The 18,127-nt window shown below is 38.7% G+C and overlaps 1 protein-coding gene across 1 annotated transcript; it reads right to left on the bottom strand.

Annotated features, from left to right (window-relative positions):
* Nucleotides 1-2,749: 2,749 nt before the first annotated feature.
* On the bottom strand, nucleotides 2,750-13,070 carry LOC110572141 (alcohol dehydrogenase 6-like). Its single transcript, XM_021680404.1, is given in 10 exon segments — nucleotides 2,750-2,883; nucleotides 2,886-2,916; nucleotides 4,145-4,407; nucleotides 5,532-5,750; nucleotides 5,830-5,886; nucleotides 5,889-5,912; nucleotides 9,611-9,745; nucleotides 11,380-11,485; nucleotides 12,618-12,710; nucleotides 12,960-13,070. Coding segments are annotated over 10 exon segments (1,173 nt in total).
* Nucleotides 13,071-18,127: the final 5,057 nt, after the last annotated feature.

The raw sequence follows: 18,127 nt of genomic DNA, 5'->3' as shown, positions 1-18,127 counted from the left end.
AAGTTATTTATAGAAGAATTTCAAACGGAATTAAATGCAAAATATACACAATTCATTTATTCTTGATGTGCCCCTGTTGTTGAGGTTGTACCAAGCCTGTCAGTGACCCAACAGGAGGAATTTCATTAGCACTAATTTCAGGCTGATTGGAAGCCAGACTCTCAGGCAACACCTTTTAAAGTATGCAAATATCTATAGATGAGTGGAGCTGCAATTATAATCTCTGTGGCCTCCAGCCCAAGAGGTCCAGAGGTGTACTGTAGGTGACATTTGCAAGAATCAGGGCTTTAGATGAGTGTATAAGCTCCTTTCTGGGAAATCTTTTTGAGCTGTATCAATGCCAGGGAGGTACAGAAGGATGATATCTTCTTGCTTATATTTCCTGAGAGTGCCTCCTTAGCCTCTAGATGTAAGAGAAACCTGAAGCCTATTCCTCAGGCTAGAGTACCAGGTTAAATAAATAGGCTTTTTTCACAGGAGGACTGTGGTTGTGTTTCAGTCTATTGTCTACCTAGGGGTGGTAGTTTGCCAAGAACTGTATTTCTGATTGTTACATTTTTGTAGAGCTCTGGAATGCTATCCTTCTTGTCCACAAAGACTAGGTGATCAAGGAGAATCCCTTGTTTTTGATTGTTTGTTCCTATTGGTTTTAGCCAGGTGGAGTGTAAGGGGTAGGGCATGCTCACTGGTTTCAGAAAGGCAGTGGGAAAATGTCTTGACTCCATGTATCTGTGGGCCTCAGCAGTGCCAGCAGGAGAGTGCCTTGTCTCTCTGCATGCAGCCTTTAGGCTGGAAGCAGGAAAATGCTGGACTGCTTGTGCTTACCAGCCTCAGTCAGGGGCAGGGGAGTGTCGCAACCGCCTATGCTCACAGACTTTAGCTGGGTACCAGAAGAACTCCATTCATGATTTCCTGCCCCAGCGAAGGAACAGGGAAGCACTACAATCACTTGTGCCCTCTGGCCTCAGTAAGTGCCATGGGAGTGTGCCATATCCAAGCTTGCTCACCTGTGCTAGCAGTTTGTGGAGAGTACAACAATGGCATCGGCTAGTGCCTCCATCACTGGGAAGCTTCTCAACTGGCCCCTGCCCTTCCTGCTGATGACCCCAGATTAGCAAATGAATCTCCCTCATATATAGTTTAGGCACTTTTCAAACTGTTGATTTTTCACTGGGTCTTGGGGTGAGCAAGATCATACATGAGCCTTCTAAGGAGGGAATCTCAGTTCCCTATAGCACTTAGTGCCCCCCACCTAATGTCAGCCCTGGTTGGTTTTCCAAGCCAGACATTCTGGGGGCTTATCTCATCCTTGTGCAAATCCCAGGGGCCAGGGTGCCTACTGTAGGGCATCAACCCTTTGTTCTTCAGGGACAAGCCCCTGTCTGCTGAGATCCATCCTATTGTGTATCACTGCACCAGGGGTGGGGTTTTGCAAGACCATGTCTCTGCCTCTTCTCCCCATTGCAATATGATCCTTTTATCCTTTGTTGTATAGAGCATTTCATCTAGTTTTCAGTTTTTAGATCTTTTTCAGAGGGTAGTGATGCATGTGTGGCTGTAGATTTGGTGTGTTTGTGGGAGGAGATGAGTTTAGGATCTCCCTATACTGCCATCTTGTATCCTGCCTTTCTTAAATATTGTCATTATTTGAAAACTATTGACCCAGAGGATTATACTGTCTGTGGAAGGTAGGATTCATATAATAATTGTTATATGAATGCTTAAGTGGCCAGTGAAATAGTTTATGAGAATTATTTAAAATATTTGTGATCTTATTTTGCAAGAGTTAGCTGAGTATGTGTGTTTGGAATCAATAATTATCATGTATAATAGAGGGAAAAAGCGGTGGTTGTATCCAATTATCCCAAATGGAAGAACTGAAAATTATAAACTGGATTATTTATGTATTTGTTTTTGCTGGCCCTGCCATTTATCTACTCTTCATAAATGAATTGGGTAAGACTCCTAGTGTCTGTAACAATACACTGCTCTGCTATAGCTAATTTGGAGACCACAGATAGCTCACTAGTCAAATAATTCATATAGTTCCTAATCCTTATCTCTTTTGCCCCAAAATTCAGGTTGTCCAAAATCTCTGGGTAAATACATTTCTTCTTAAATAGTAGATCACTTGCTTATGAGCCCAGAATCCTAAGCAGATTTATTTAGTTTTCTAGTTTCTTAACTTTCTCAATAAACCACTCTTCTAAAGCCTATTAAAATGCAAGTTCTAAGACAGGTTTAAAAAATGGAAAATCAAAGGATTCTATGAAAAAATTTTTTTCTGGAAATAATTCTCATTTGCTTTTTATCAGTAGTATTTCTTTTCACTCACGAATCCATTATGTTTCATATCTTTGAGTTGATATAACGAAAACTCAGTTGTCTCAGATAAGACTTAACATTAGTTGAACAGTGATTCAGTATATTCTTCAAAGAATCCACTTGGCAGATATATAACTCAATTGAAGTATAGTTATTGATAACAGTATTGCCTTTTCTTTTCAACTTATAATTTGCATTAAACTTTGGACACCTATTGCTTTACGAATCAATAAAAAACTTACCAAGAAGTAACTGTAAATTTAAATAAAATAAAATTTAAAAATAAGTAACTGTATACATCTAATATCCATCTCCTTATCTTGGATATTTATGTGTTGAAACAAAAGCTGTAATCTAAAGTTCTTGTTTGATGTTCCTTCTTAAGCATTTATGACACATTTCTCTATTTACCACCTCTAAAACCTCATGCATTTCCACTTTTCCCTGCTTCATCCATACCTCCAAAAACAGTTCCCTTCAAAGAACATCCTGAGAGGAACAACAAGCCACTGATGTTGAGTTGGACACCTGCCAAGAGCCCAACAATCACACAGACCTGTGGCTCTCATTGCAGGAGGCCAGGGCATCTTCCTGTTGTAAAGCAATGCAAGATAATGCAAGGGTTAAAAGATGTCCTTAAGAGTTGGACCTAATCTCAGATTAGCTGCTAAATGGTCTGTGATCTTTTCTGATGCTCCCTGACCTCATTTGAAAATAACATTTATCTTACAAGGATTAGCTGAAACATAAATAAGACATTGCATGCTGCCTAGTATAATACCTGGCACTTTAGGACTCAATAAATGGAAATTAAAAAAATGAAAATACTAAACACACCCATGGTGGTAATAACAACAACAACAATAGTATTAATTTTTATGAGAGCCATTACTGACATGGGTGGTTTCTTAGAATTGACTTTTTCTTTTAGACATCGAGGAGTACAACTTTGTAGTTGTATAACATCTTGTATTAACAGAGTGATAAACAGACATGTTCCCATTAGTTATTTTCAAAGGCTATTTCTCAGACAAGACTGTCTTTGGGAAAGATTGTGAGAAGGGTTTGGTTATACCATTTTACACACAAGGGAGTTCATGTTGTAGGGAGAATGAAAACATTTTGTAAGCTGAGGAAAGCACTCAGGTTAAAAGAGACAGTTATTGGGTTTTCATACAGCTAACTAGAGATAGAGCCATGCAATCCAATAGTACATTATTTCTACAAATCCCCAAAGAAAGCAAGTCTCAGATTGTGAAATAACTCCCTCTCCATTTATATTCTTATATAAACCATGTTCAGCTGGAAAAACAACTACTGCTTGCTTCATTTTTGAAGTTAATCCATCTAATCAAATTGGTTAATATTTTCTTTGGAAGCTTACTCAGGTCTACTGTGAAAGATTGCTCAAAGTGCAAAGCTCATTCCTTTATAGGTTGTTGATCCAATACTATCCTTATCTTGCTTAAATCTTTTGGCTTGGAATTTATAGTTACCAGGTTGTTGCTTATGAAATAATTCAGTGAGAATTCTTTACAAAGCTTTTCTGTACTGTCTGTTGGAGGTTGTCTTCTTATTTGAAGGAATGGCATGATGGAACAGTGGAAGAAGAAATCTCAGCATGGGAGTTCAGTGTTTGGAATGGTGAATAGATTTGTAGGAGTGGACAGAGGATACCAGCTGGGATGTCATGGGGCACAAGGAAGATTAAATAATTTAGAGGAAAAGTGGAGGGAATTTTAGAATTTTCATCCAATTAAAATCTAAGCTTATGACTGACAGAAGCATTGGTTATTTTCCCTCTGGAAAAATCACATACCACAGTTTCTGGATTTCCGATGGCCTCAAAGCAAAATTCCACACCAGTACCTGTCATATCAAATAAAACTTCTTGGATGCGTTTCTTGAAGTCCTGTGGGTTGATGCACTCAGTGGCACCGACTTCTTTTGCCTTCTCAAATTTGTCTTTGTTGATGTGCACCCCAATGATCCTGGCTGCTCCCGTTGCTTTACAGCCTATGATCACAGACAGGCCAACCCCTCCAAGGCCAAACACCGCACAGGTGGAGCCTGGGGTCACCTGAGCACATGAAGGCAGAAAACAAAAGCAAAGGGAAACATGTGCCTTTACTCAGTTGGAAAGACCCAAGTCTGTATATACTTTTTATGAGATATAAGCAAAGGACATTTTCAGATAAAACTCATTGTAACTAGAGAGTTTTGGTTTCTGAGGGTATTTCTAGATGTGGAATACTTTTTGCTAGAGGAGCAAAAAACTACCTGTAAATACAGTTTTAATTTCTGGGAATTAACATTAGTAGAAGCAGTTTAATGAAATTTCATCAAATCTTAAGACTTATTACCATAGTATTTATTTGATTCCAGTTATTTTTGAGTTTTTAAAAACCATCCTCATCTTCCTGCAGCCCTTACTTTCTCTTTTCCTTTGGAAAACTTTGCATCACTTACAAGGTCAATGCCTTATGAAGGCAAAGGCTAATTTTTTTGGGGGGGGGGGTCCAAAATGAGAGTAATTCAGATTGAACCCCTTCTGTCCTATTTCTCTATATAGGATTGGGATTAACGGACTTTGGGGGAAAACAAAGTACTGCAATTCAATAGATATTTAAAGAAGGTAGCTGGAGGATGTCTCAAAAACAATAGTTTAACAGTAACCCATTCAATCACAGTGGGATTACCTGACCAATTTGTCTTATATAGCAACATCTCCCCCATCACCTGGTCTTTTTACTATCCTTTTATTTTTATGAACACTTGATTATCACCTGATACATTATACAACAGAATAGCAGCTCGGTGAGTTTTGTTAGCTGCTGAGTGTCAGCCCCTGGAGCAGTGAATGGCTCCATAAATGTTTGTTGAATAAAAAAAAGAAAATGTACTGGCATGTGGAAGAACACAGTAATTTTGCCAACTGTGTTCTGTTTAACTTCCAGGAATTCCTGATATCTCCAGTTGTGACTGGCATCCAGACTTGATTTGCTACTTACTACTGACCAAAAGGGAATGGGAAAGATATTGAAGGGGAGCATGGGATGACTAGACAGTAAAAAACTCAGGGTTGTTTAGAGGCAGGTTTGTGATTCTTCCTGAGGTTGTATGATCAGACATGCCCAGATGCATGAGGATTTTCATCTCCATTGACCAAGATTTCCATTCATACTGGGTATTAAATGCTCCTTACCTTGGAGTATTGATTGCAGCACCATACCCAGTGGAAAAACCACAGCTAACTAGGCATACTTTCTCCAGAAGTGCAACTGCATCAATCTTGGCAACCGAGATTTCTTTTATCACTGTGTATTCAGAGAAGGTGCTTGTATTTGCAAAGTGATACACTGGTTTTCCCTTGAAGGTAAACCTCCTAGTCCCATCAGACATAGACAAAAAACCCCCAAATTTTTATTTCAAATTAGAAAGCTTAGATTCCTTCTAAGGAAATTGAATGTTTCAAAAAGAAAATATTAGTAAAACCTTACTTGATTTGTATACAAAGATTGTCCCCAGGATTAAGGCAAGAGGCACATTCTCCACAAGCAGTAGAAAGAGTGTGATAACTTTATCTCCTAAAGAGCAAAAGTGTTTATTAGATTATTATTTTTCTAAGTAAAGAGATAGCTGGCTTTCAGGACTTCAACAAGACACCCAAGAAAATATGACAACTGAGAATTATTTCCACATTTAATGGTGCTTGATTTTGTGGAAAATATCAACTACTTAGGAAAAGTGAGGATGTCTTCAGCACCTGTGTCTAGCCCTGGGCTCAGCAACTGAATCTCAAGGAGCTTGCCTTCCTGTAAATTCCTCTTGAAGCCAAATGACTTTGTTATATAGCCATTGAGCCAAGTCGCATTTTATATTTTCTACACCACTTCTGCTGTGAGGGATTAGATGTAAAATAGTATGGATACCACATGCTCATAGAATAAGCTTCTTTATCAGGCAGCAAAGAGTGTCTGTTTGCTCTCCCCTGTGTTTTATATCAATCCTTTCTTCTTGGCGATGAGACCAAAGGCAGGCAGGTTTCTCTAGTAATGTGCAAAGTATAAGGAAAAGATTAGAATAACTTGCTTGTGATGGACTTACTGACTGACCCATTGTCTATTATTGTAGAGAAATTTGTTTCATGTTTTTTTTTTTTAAAGATTTTATTTATTCTCTCTCAGAGAACCTGCATAAGCGGGGTTGGGGGGGGTGGCAGGCAAAGGGAGAGAGAGAAGCAGACTCCCCACTGAGCAGAGAGCCCCAATGTGGGGCTCGATCCCAGGACTGATCCCAGGATCCTGGGATCATGACCTGAGCCCAAGGCAGACGCTTAACCGACTGAGCCACCTAGGCGCCCCTGTTTCATGTTTTTAGTTAAAAACCCTTATAGGATTTGGGATTTTTAAATTTACTTTTAGTTTTTAAAAAGTACACATACATATGGTAAAACATTTAAACTTACACAAAAGTGTAGTTTACATTCTTATCAGTGGTATCTTTCAGAGATATAACCCATTTCAAAATATAAAGGCTAACATAGTGTTTACTTTCTTTGTAGGTCTTACTTTTTTACTTAACGATAGATCTTGGAGATTTCTCATTTTAGTGATTTTTGTTTAATAGTTTTGTTTAATAGTTGCCCCCGCCCCGCAGTCATGAAAAATAACAATGGAATGAATTTTTTGTGCACACGTGAGCTGTGGTAGGCAGAATTTTAAAAATGTGCCCCCTGCCAAGATGTCCCATTCTAATCCCCAGAAACTGAATGTGTTACCATGCCAGTGAATATATTACAGGGAAAAGGGGGACTTGCAGTTGTAATCAAGTTTATTGAGCATTTGACATGAAAGTAGGGAGATTATTCTGGATTATTTAGGTGGAACAAAGTAATCACATAAGCCCTTGAAAGGAGACAAGAGGAGAATCAGCAGAAGAAGACAAAGTGATTGCAAGCACGAGAAGGATTTGATATGCCAGTGCTGCCTTGAGACTGAAGGTGGGCAAAAGGGCCACATGAGAAGGAATGTGAGCAAGCTTCAAGCAGCTGACGGCGGCCCTAACTGACAGCTGGTCGGCTGAGGTTGAGGACCTCATTGTACAACCTCAAGGAATTGGATACTGGCAACAACTTGAATGAGCTTGGAAGTGGATTTTTCTTCAGAATCTCCAGATGAGAACCCAGCTGATCAACACCTTGATTTCAGCCTTGTGAAACTGTAAGCAGAGAACTCTGTCAACCACACCCAGACTTTGGACCCACAGAAACTGTGAGATAATAAAGTTGTTCTGCTTTAAGCTGCTACATTTGTGGTGATTTTTTTTTTTTTATATCAGCAATAGAAAGCTAATACATGAGTATAGATCTATGGAATAACTTTCTAGAATTGGGAGTATTGGATCCAAAATGTATGCATTTAAATGATGTTATATATTGCCAAATTCAGAGTTGTACAACTTTACTTTCCATATAATAAGGTTTGAGGTAGCTATTTGCCTGTACTCTGTCAGTCCTATATATTATCAAACTTTTAAATCTTTGCTTTTCTGTTAGATAAACAGTGTTTTCCCATTGTATTTTATTTTTAAACATTTTTTATTTAAATTCAATTAATAAACATGTAATGTATTATTGGTTTCAGAGGTACAGGCCTGTAATTCATCTGTCTTATATAATACCCAGTGCCCATTGTATTTTATAAATTTTTATTCAGTATGTTTGAGGTTAGGCATCTTTTCACGTGTATATATTTTCTCCAAAGGAAATGTGTATTTCCTTTGACCATTTTTCTACTGGGCTGTTTTTATCAAATTGCTTTCAAAGAACTCTTTATATATTAGGGGAGTTTACCCATTGTCATATTTGTTGTTGATTTGGGGGGTATTTTTTATAAACAAAATTTTAAAAACTTTTTATGGTGTTAATCTGTGTATTATTTCATATCTTCCAGATTTTTGTGTTGATAAAAATTTCCTTCCTTTCCCTGAGGTAATACAATGTTCTCTCATGGTATTTTTTTCTTTTTTTTAAAGACTCCATTTATTTATTTGAGAGAGAGAGCACAGAGGGAGAGGGAGAGGAAGGAGAAGCAGGCTCTCCGCTGAGCAGAGAGCCCGGACCGGGGTTGGGGGGGTTGGTGGCGGTGGAGGGCAGGGCTCGATCCCAGGACTCTGGGATCATGACCTGAGCCTAAGGCAGACGCCTAACGACTGAGGCACCCAGGCGCCCAAATTTCTCTATGTATTTGATCTAGTTCTGGACTCCTTCCCTATTTTGTTCCACTAGTATGTTCAGCTGTTTATTATATGCTTCATTTTAATAATTTTCAACAGTTTTCCTCAGTTTCCTTTTTTATAAATTTTTGCCTCATTTGTACTTTCTTTCAGGTTCAGTTTTAGTGCATTCTATTCCTTGTTTTTATTAATATCAAAATAGGAATGCAAAGATACATTTAGTATTTTTGTGTAACTTATAAATAACTGTCCCTCCTTTCCTAAGAAATGGGCAACTTTTCACCTTTTGTTTCATTTGATCTTAACATTTAAGAGATGCGCTTTTTTTGGTATTATTTATTTATTTATTTATTTTTATTATGTTATGTAAATCACCATACATTATATCATTAGTTTTTGATGTAGTGTTCCATGATTCATTGTTTGCGTATAACACCCAGTGCTCCATGCAGTATGTGCCCTCTTTAATACCCATCACCGGGCTAACCCATCCCCCCACCCCCTCCCCTCTAGAACCCTCCGTTTGTTTTTCAGAGTCCATAGTCTCTCATGGTTCATCTCCCCCTCCAGTTTCCCCCCCTTCATTCTTCCCCTCCTGCTATCTTTTTCTTCTTCTTCTTCTTCTTCTTTTTTTTTTTAACATATAATGTAATATTTGTTTCAGAGGTACAGGTCTGTGATTCAACAGTCTTGCACAATTCACAGCACTCACCATAGCACATACCCTCCCCAATGTCTATCACCCAGCCACCCCATCCCTCCCGCCCCCCACCACTCCAGCAACTCTCAGTTTATTTCCTGAGATTAATAATTCGTCATATCAGTGAGGCATATGATACATGTCTTTCTCTGATTGACTTATTTCACTCACACAATACCCTCCAGTTCCATCCACATCTTTGCAAATGCCACATTTCATTCTTTTTGATGGCTGCATAATATTCCATTGTGTGTTGTGTGTGTGTGTGTATACACACACACACACCACATCTTCCTGATGTGGATTCCAAGTTGCTGCAATTTCCTAGCTCCAGGTGCCAATTCATACCTGTTTTCACTGTGCTCACTCCTCCCACACTCTCAACTATTCCAGCTGCTTCATGGCCCATAATGATAGGATAATGGTAGTGATAGGTTTTATTCTCCAACGTTTTCATCTCTGAACCACAGAGACCTGTGGCCACAATCTGTATGGAAGGCAAAGAGTAACATGGTTTTCTCTGTCTTAAATAAAGGTGCTTCAGAACTGTTAATCCTTTTTATTTAAATTCAGTTAATTAACATAATGTATTATTTGTTTCAGGGGTACAGGTCTGTGATTCATCAATCTTATATAATACCCAGTGCTCATTACAACACATATCCTTCCCAATGTCCATCACCCAGTTACCCCATCCTCCCACTCCCCCTCCCCTCCAAATCAAAATCAGGGAAATAAAAATCAAAACCACAATGAGATACTACCTCGCACCAGTCAGAATGGCTAAAATGAACAAGCCAGGAAACGACAGATGTTGGCGAGGATGTGGAAAAAGGGGAACTCTCTTACACTATTGGTGGGAATGCAGGCTGGTGGAGCCACTCTGGAAAATGGAATGGAGGTTCCTCAAGAAGTTGAAAATAGAGCTACCCTATGACCCAGCAATTGCACTACTGGGTATTTACCCCAAAGATAGAAATGTAGTGATCTGAAGGGGCACATGCACCCCAATGTTTATAGCAGCAATGTCCACAATAGCCAAACTATGGAAAGAGCCTGGATGTCCATTGACAGATGTATGGATAAAGAAGATGTGGTATATATATACACAATGGAATATTACACAGCCATCAGAAAATGAAATCTTGCCATTTGCAATGACATGGATGGAACTAGAGGGTATTACGCTAAGTGAAATAAGTCAATCAGAGAGACAATTATTATATGATCTCACTGATATGTGGAATTTAAGAAACAGGGCAGAGCATCATAGGGGAAGAGAGGAATTGTTAATCTTTTAAAACTTTACGGGTTTGATACACTGCATTAATATTAATGCATTTATTTCTTTAATTGTAGACAGGGACCAATAATAATTTGTTTAAAGCAATTCAGTGGTTTTCATTAGCTAATTTCAGAATCAAAATGATGATTTAAGACTTACATGGGTTCAGAAAAGACAGCTGTAAAACCGTAGTGTACATCAGAGGTCTCGTCCTTCACTGAAGCTTGTGGGTAGGAGTGTGGAGAAGAAAGACCAATTATAGAAGTGAAAGAATTGGAGCACAGAAAAGCAAGGGATGTCTCCTATTATAATTGAAGCCTTAATTTATTTCACAGGGGGGCTTTATAGTTGTATTAGTCATAAAATATTGTTTATGGGTAGAAACTTCTTTTATTTATTTATTTTTTAAAGATTTTATTTATTTATTTGCCAGAGAGAGACACAGCGAGAGAGGGAACACAAGCAGGGGGAGTGGGAGAGGGAGAAGCAGGCTTCCCGTGGAGCAGGGAGCCCGATGCGGGGCTCGATCCCAGGACCCTGGGATCATAACCTGAGCCGAAGGCAGACACTTAACGACTGAGCCACCCAGGCACCCCGGTAGAAATTTCTTTTAATTAGTAATTAGTATTACAGTTGTAAATAAGTATCCTTTGGGCATATAGCCTATGCTATATCTCCCTAATCTTTTGTCTGGCTGGATTAAAAGACTGATGGAAATGAAAAAGAAATAGTAGAGTATGTAATTTTCTTTCTGAGTTGAGCATTGTGAAAAGTATGTATAACTTACAGTGAACAGCTTTGATTTTTGGTCTGGAAATATGAATTTTTTTTTTTATCTTTATGCGAACTTCCTTTGCCTTTGGTGGGGCCACTTCTATCTCCTCGATGGAAAATTGTACACCAGGCTTCCAGAGTATGGCTGCTCTGCACCTAAAAACCTGGGAAATAGAATATGGGGGTAGAAAGGGAAACTCCTTAGGCTGAGGAGATGGAAAATTCCTATATTAATGATTATTAGAAGGTTTAGTTCAGTTCTACCTCAAGGCAAAAAAAAAAAAATCATTGCTTAAATATATGCTGTATGTAGCTTCTAAATACCAATTCAACTTTTCTTGTGCTATCAGTTTCTGTATTCAAGTTATTTTTACAATACTAACTATAATTATATAATGCTATACAACAAGGGGGTAGAGGTCATATTTTTGATATTATCATGAATGCAGTTGTCCAGTGGCTCTTTCAGCATGAGGATGGCATTTGCATTGAGGAAGTTGTATGTGATCCTAGGTATGGGAGATAATCAGTTTTAGGGTAGAGGACTAAGTTATGGAGCAGGGGATAGAGACTATTTTGTGGTAATTCATCAAATGGTAGTGGTCACTGGCAGACTAAGGTTAGAAAAGTTGTTGGTGGCAAGGTAGTATTTAGGGGTTCTCATTTCAGTCCACCCCTGTACTTACTATAAATCCTCTTCCTATGTTGTCTTACCTTTCTTTTTATAGATTCAACCACTACCTTTTTGGAGATGACTGTCACAATCTGTATCTATGGATAAACTTGTCCCTAAGCTTTAGACTTACTTATTCATCTCCTATTTGAATGTCCTATAGATACCTCACACTCAACATGTAAACATGAACACATTAGGGATGCCTGGGTGGCTCACTTGGTTGAGAGTCCGACTCTTGATTTCACCTCAGGTCATGATACCAGGGTTCTGGGATCGAGCCCCACATTGGGCTCCCTGCTCTGCGGGAAGCCTGCTTCTCCCACTCCCATCCCTCCTGCTTGTGTTCCCTCTCTCTCTGTGTCTCTCTCTCTGTCAAATAAATAAATAAAATCTTAAAAATAAATAAATAAAATGAGGATGTTAGTATTTAACTTGTAAAATGATGTTAAGACTAAATGGGACAGAGTATGTAAATATCTTGACACCATGCAAGGCACATAATATGTGCTCAAAAATACTAGTTAAAAACTATAGTAATTTCATGTCTTCATAAAGTTAATTTAATGTATACTCCTATATTGACAGGCAGCTCCCTCTTACTGAGCCCTAAGACCACATACCATAGTACCAGTGATTCCCGTGGCCTCAGAGGCAAAGTATACACCAAAGCCTGTCATTTCCACCACCACCTGCTGGATGGGCTTCTTGAGGTTCTAAGGGTTGAGACAATCAGTGACCCCTAATGGTCTTTCCCAGGGAAATTTCCCCTCATTGATGTCCACCCTTGCATGGATGACAATGGCTGAGCCAATTCCTCTTAAGTCCAAAGATAGTGCAGGTGGGACTAAGGGAGACCTTCAAATTCAGAAGATAAACCTCTATTAGTTAAGAAGCACTCTGACAGTATTGCTCCCAGAATGTAGTTGGAGTCACTGAAAAACAACACAAACGTACATTTGAACCTTTGCTGTGTTAAACATAGCTCCAAAGCCTTTAGGCACCTCACTGCTTATGATACAGCCTTTATCCATGAGAACAGTAGCATCAGTTTCCCCCACTGCAATTTCACGCATGACTGTATATTCAGTGAATGTGCTAGTACCATAAAGATGATAAATCTTCCTTCCTCTGCAAGTAAATCTGCTGGTTCCATCTAACATTAATCCAGTGGGAGAAAAACTACTGTTTCACAGATATGTAAAGTGATAAGTAGAGAAATAAAAGATTTTAGCTCCTGGTCAATACCTGTACCAATGAAAGCAAATTGGGTGAAAAGAGGTCAGAGAAATCAGAACTAACTTTTTCTTCAAGCATAAATTGCCCTTATGGAGCAACCTGGAGCCTCATTCTCTGTACTCCGGAAGAAGGAACATTAAGACACTATCTTCTAAGAAAAGAAGAACAAGAAAGTGATTACTGGGTTGGGGGAGGCATTGAATGCCATAAACACTGTATTTATTGATAGGAAATTATTATTATTTTTTAAGATTTTATTTATTTGACACAGAGAGAGAGACAGTGAGAGAGGGAACACAAGCAGGGGGGAGTGGGAGAGGGAGAAGCAGGCTTCCCTCGGAGCAGGGAGCCCGATGTGGGGCTCGATCCCAGGACCCTGGGATCATGACCTGAGCCAAAGGCAGACGCTCAACGACTGAGCCACCCAGGCACCCGATAGGAAATTATTTATAATAAATGTTACCATTTTCTTGTAATGATAGTAATTATTTTTTGAAGTTAATTATCATTTCACTTTGGAATGGAAACAAATCAATGTTAATGCAAATGGACCTTCAGAATACAAAATAAAAATTGAAGATTTGTCTCTAATAATACTGAGGTTCAAATGTAATAAAGAGCTAGCTAAGTCTCAGAATGACACCAGTATCTGTGGTATGAGGCTTGTCTGTTTGGGTTAGTGTTCTATCCCAGGAGTCTAGTAGAGCATTGCTTCTAGTATGTGCTTAATAAATAGTTGTTGAAAGAATGAATACTCTAGTGTTAATGCTAGAATTAATACTCATTATGAGGTATTATAAAGAGCCCAGAATTTGAGAAAAGGCAGCCTGTATTTTAATACTAGCCATGCCATTAAGTAGCTAAATCAAGTGACTAATGTAATTAATTTGCTAAAGCTTCTATTTTTCTCATACACAAAATGGGAATATCTATGACATATGTTTATTGTTAGAATAATATGTGATATTGTAAAGCAGCTTGAAAAGTGTTTGAAATATTAATTGTATCCAATGCAGAAGTAACTACAAATTCTGGAGCAAACTTTATTATAGATGATGCTTTAGGCAACTTAAAGAATTATCATGTGTATGTATGGGTGTGAGTGTGTGGTGTGTGTGGGTGTAGAAAAAAAGCTGTTAATCATACATACTTTTAGTATGTTGTAAATATTTGTAATTGTTAGTTCAATTTGGGACAATTAAACTAGACATAATCTCTATGGAAATGATTGGAGAAAAATTCTTTTCTATGGGCCCTTTTAGTCAAATACAAAATGAGAAGATCCTGAATATTAGTCTGCTTATTTTTTATATCTAATGTGTGAATGCATTTAAATTTTTAGTCAATATGTGATGAGTTTGGCTCTTTTTATCGTGGTTTGAGGGAAATGTCAGGGAGTGTTAGGAAGGGAGAACTTACTGGGTTGACACCATATCTTGCCCAGTTGCCTACCTGGTTTCACATTGGTTACACTTCTCCAGTACTCTGTATGACTCCATCTCCCCTATGGCCCAAAATCACAGGAAAAGCTATTATCTTTTCACTTTTCAGGATGTGCATATTAGAACCACAGAACCCAGAAGACAGAATCTGAATGGTGATTAAATGATTGGAGATAAAATGCCTTCATAAAATTGGATCCTTCAGAAAAGTGCAGTATTTCCTGGGCTAGGGGTAGAATATATTCTTTAAAGCCTGGGCTATACATTTGACATGTTATGATTATGTCCATTAGTATAGCTATTTCAGAAAAAGGACCAAAACACTTAGTTTGTCTCTGTCTTTATAATTTTCTCAAGGCCTCTGTAACATCACAAACACCACTGAAGTGTTTTCTAGCTCTTTGCCAAGAACGGCTCTGTGAGTTTCTGGGGAAGATGGTGGAGGACCCTAAGCTCACCTTGACCTACAGATGCACCTGGATAATGCCCACATTAGTGTATATAACCCAGAAAACACCTGAGGACTAGCAGAAGAGTCTCCATAGCTAGTTGAAAGTGGTAGAAAGGGTGGAGACATGGTCAGGAAACAAACCAGTGAGATAAACCACAAAAGGGAGGGACACCACAAGCATGGAGAAGGGAGAGGAGCAGACTCCACCCAGCACCCCAGGTAGGGGGGACCTGCACTTGGAAGAAGAATCCCCATAACATTTGGCTTTGAAAACCAGGGGTGCTTAACTTTGTGAGTTTTTACTGTCAGTGGGGGTTAACACTAGGAACTTTAAAAATCAGCTTGCTTGGCGTTGGAAGAGCCAGAGGGTGATAGGAAACTGAGTCCCTGCCCTTAAAGATGCAGCATAACACTTAATCCTGTTGGGATACAGCATAGAAGCAGAAATATGAAAAATACCTGGGGTATATGGGAAAATTTATTTACTAATCTCAGTTTATGCCCAGGAGGGGCAGGGATCTTTAGGAGACTTTTCCAAGAACAAAAGGTGGCAGGCACCATTTCTCACCCTATCCCCCCCCCCAGCCTATATATGCAGACACCTGCGAGAACCAGTGCAAACACTCCACCTAGCTTGTTAACACTGTGCACCTGGCACCCCTATTCTGTGGATCCACTCCATCCAACCTACCCCATTCAACCGGAGTCTGTCCAACGCATCACCTAAGTGTGGCAGTGTGCAAGCAGCCCCTGCAGGGGTGACCACTACTCCAAAGTGATTCCTGCCCTGGGGAGAGGGGGAAATAACCAAATACAGCAGTTTGACTGCAGCCCCAGTAGTGGTCTGGGAGCAGATATCTGGTCTGACTGCAAGCCCAGACCGCCAGTGAAAGTCAGGGGACAACTCAAGGAGAGTGCCCTACAGTTTGGTGTGACCACAGTTCTGGCAAACATCTGGCCTGACCCAACTCAGGCCCAGTTGGCCCCAGACTAACACCTTAACAACCACAGGGACCAAAATCCTGCACACAATAGACAATGAGAGCCATTCAAATGACTGGACTGAAAGCAAACATCTCAACCACAACAGTAAGGTGCACACAACACAGAGACATCCCTGAAGTGTCAGGTTCTGGTTAATATGGAACATTACACTGCAGAGTACTCTAAGACCTCTTCTTCATAATGCCACTACTTTCAAGAGCAGGAGACATAGCTGGCTTTTCTAACTTAGAAACATACAGAGAATTAGACAAAATGAGGAGACAGAAGAGTATGTCCTAAATGAAAGAACAGGACAAAATCATAAGCTAAGTGAAATAGAGATAAGTAATATGCCTGATACAGAATTTAAAGTAATGGTCATAAAGATACTCACTGGACTTGAGAAAAGAGTAGAGGATCTCTGTGAAACCCTTAACAAAGAGATAGAAAATAAAGAAAAATTTAAAAAGGGCCAATCAGGGATGAAGAACTCAATAACTGAAAGTAAAAATACACTAGAGGGAATAATAGACTAGAGGAAGCAGAATAAAGGATCAGTGAGCTGAAAAACGGAGTAATGGAAAGCAATCAAGTTGAACAGGAAAAAGAAAAAAAGAATAAAAACAATGAGAATAGGTTAAGGTAATTCAGTGACACCATTAAGTGTAATAACATTTGCATTATAGGGATCCTAGGAGAAGAGAGAAAAAGGGGCAGAAAATATATTTGAAGAAGTAATAGCTGAAAACTCCCCAAATCTGGGGAAGGAAACAGATATCCAGATTCAGTAGGCATAGAGATCCCCTGACAATATCAACCCAGAGAGGTCCACACCAAGACACATTGTAATTAAAATGGCAAAAAGTAGTGATAACGAATGAATTTTAAAAGCAGCAAGAGAGAAGAGTTATATACAAGAGAAAGTCCATAATGCTATCTGCAGATTTTTCAGCAGAAGCTTTGCAGGCCAGAAGGGAGTAGCATGATATATTCATAGTGCTGAAAGGGGGGAAAAAAACCTGCAACCAGGAATACTCTATCCAGCAAGGCTATCAATCAGAATAGAAGGAGAGATAAAGAGTTTCCCAGACAAACAAAAGTTAAAGGAATTCATCACCTCTAAACCAGTCTTGCAAGTAATATTAGAAAGGGAGACTCTTTGAGTCAGAAGGAAAGACCATAACCAGGGGTAAGAAAAGTAGGAAAGGAAAAAAAATTTACAGGTATATATAAACATAACAGAAGTAGTATATTAATTACTTATAAAAGCAGTATGGAAGGTAAAAGCACAAAGGCTGTAAAATCCCTCGAAATCAGTCAAGGGATTCACAAAATGAAAAGATGTAACATATGACATCATATACCTAAAACATAGGGTGGGCAGTAAAATTTAGTGCTTTCAGAATGGGTTCAAGCTTAACTGACCATCAACTTAAAATAGATTACTATATGCATAGGATATTGTATATAAACCTAATGTTAACTACAAATAAAAAACTGGCAATAGATACGCAAAAAAATAAAAAGGAATCTAAGCATATCACTAAAGAAAGCCATAAAACCACTGGCAAGGAGACCAAGAGTAGAAAGGACAGAAAACTACAAAAACAACCATATAAAACAAGTAACAAAATGGCAATAAGTCCATACCTATCAATAATGGATATGGGTGAAGGATGGATAAAAAAGCAAGACCCATTTATATGCCACCTACAAGAGACTCATTTTGGACCTGAGGACACATGCAGATTGAAAGTGAGGGATGGAAAAACATTTATCATGCAAACTGAAGTGAAAAGAAAGCCAGGGAAGCAATACTTATATCATACAAAATAGACTTTAAAACAAACACTGCAACAAGAGACAAAGAAGGATACTATATAATCCAATCCCAATAAAGGGAACAATCCAAGAAGAAGATGTAACAATTATAAATATTTATGCACCCAACATTGGTGTACCCAAATACATAAAGCAAATATTATTAATAAAGGAAGAAATTTATAGTAAAACAATA

Source organism: Neomonachus schauinslandi, chromosome 2 (genome assembly GCF_002201575.2).
Source record: "Neomonachus schauinslandi chromosome 2, ASM220157v2, whole genome shotgun sequence".
Taxonomy (NCBI): Eukaryota; Metazoa; Chordata; class Mammalia; order Carnivora; family Phocidae; genus Neomonachus; species Neomonachus schauinslandi.
This window is presented reverse-complemented; position numbering and strand designations above follow the sequence as displayed.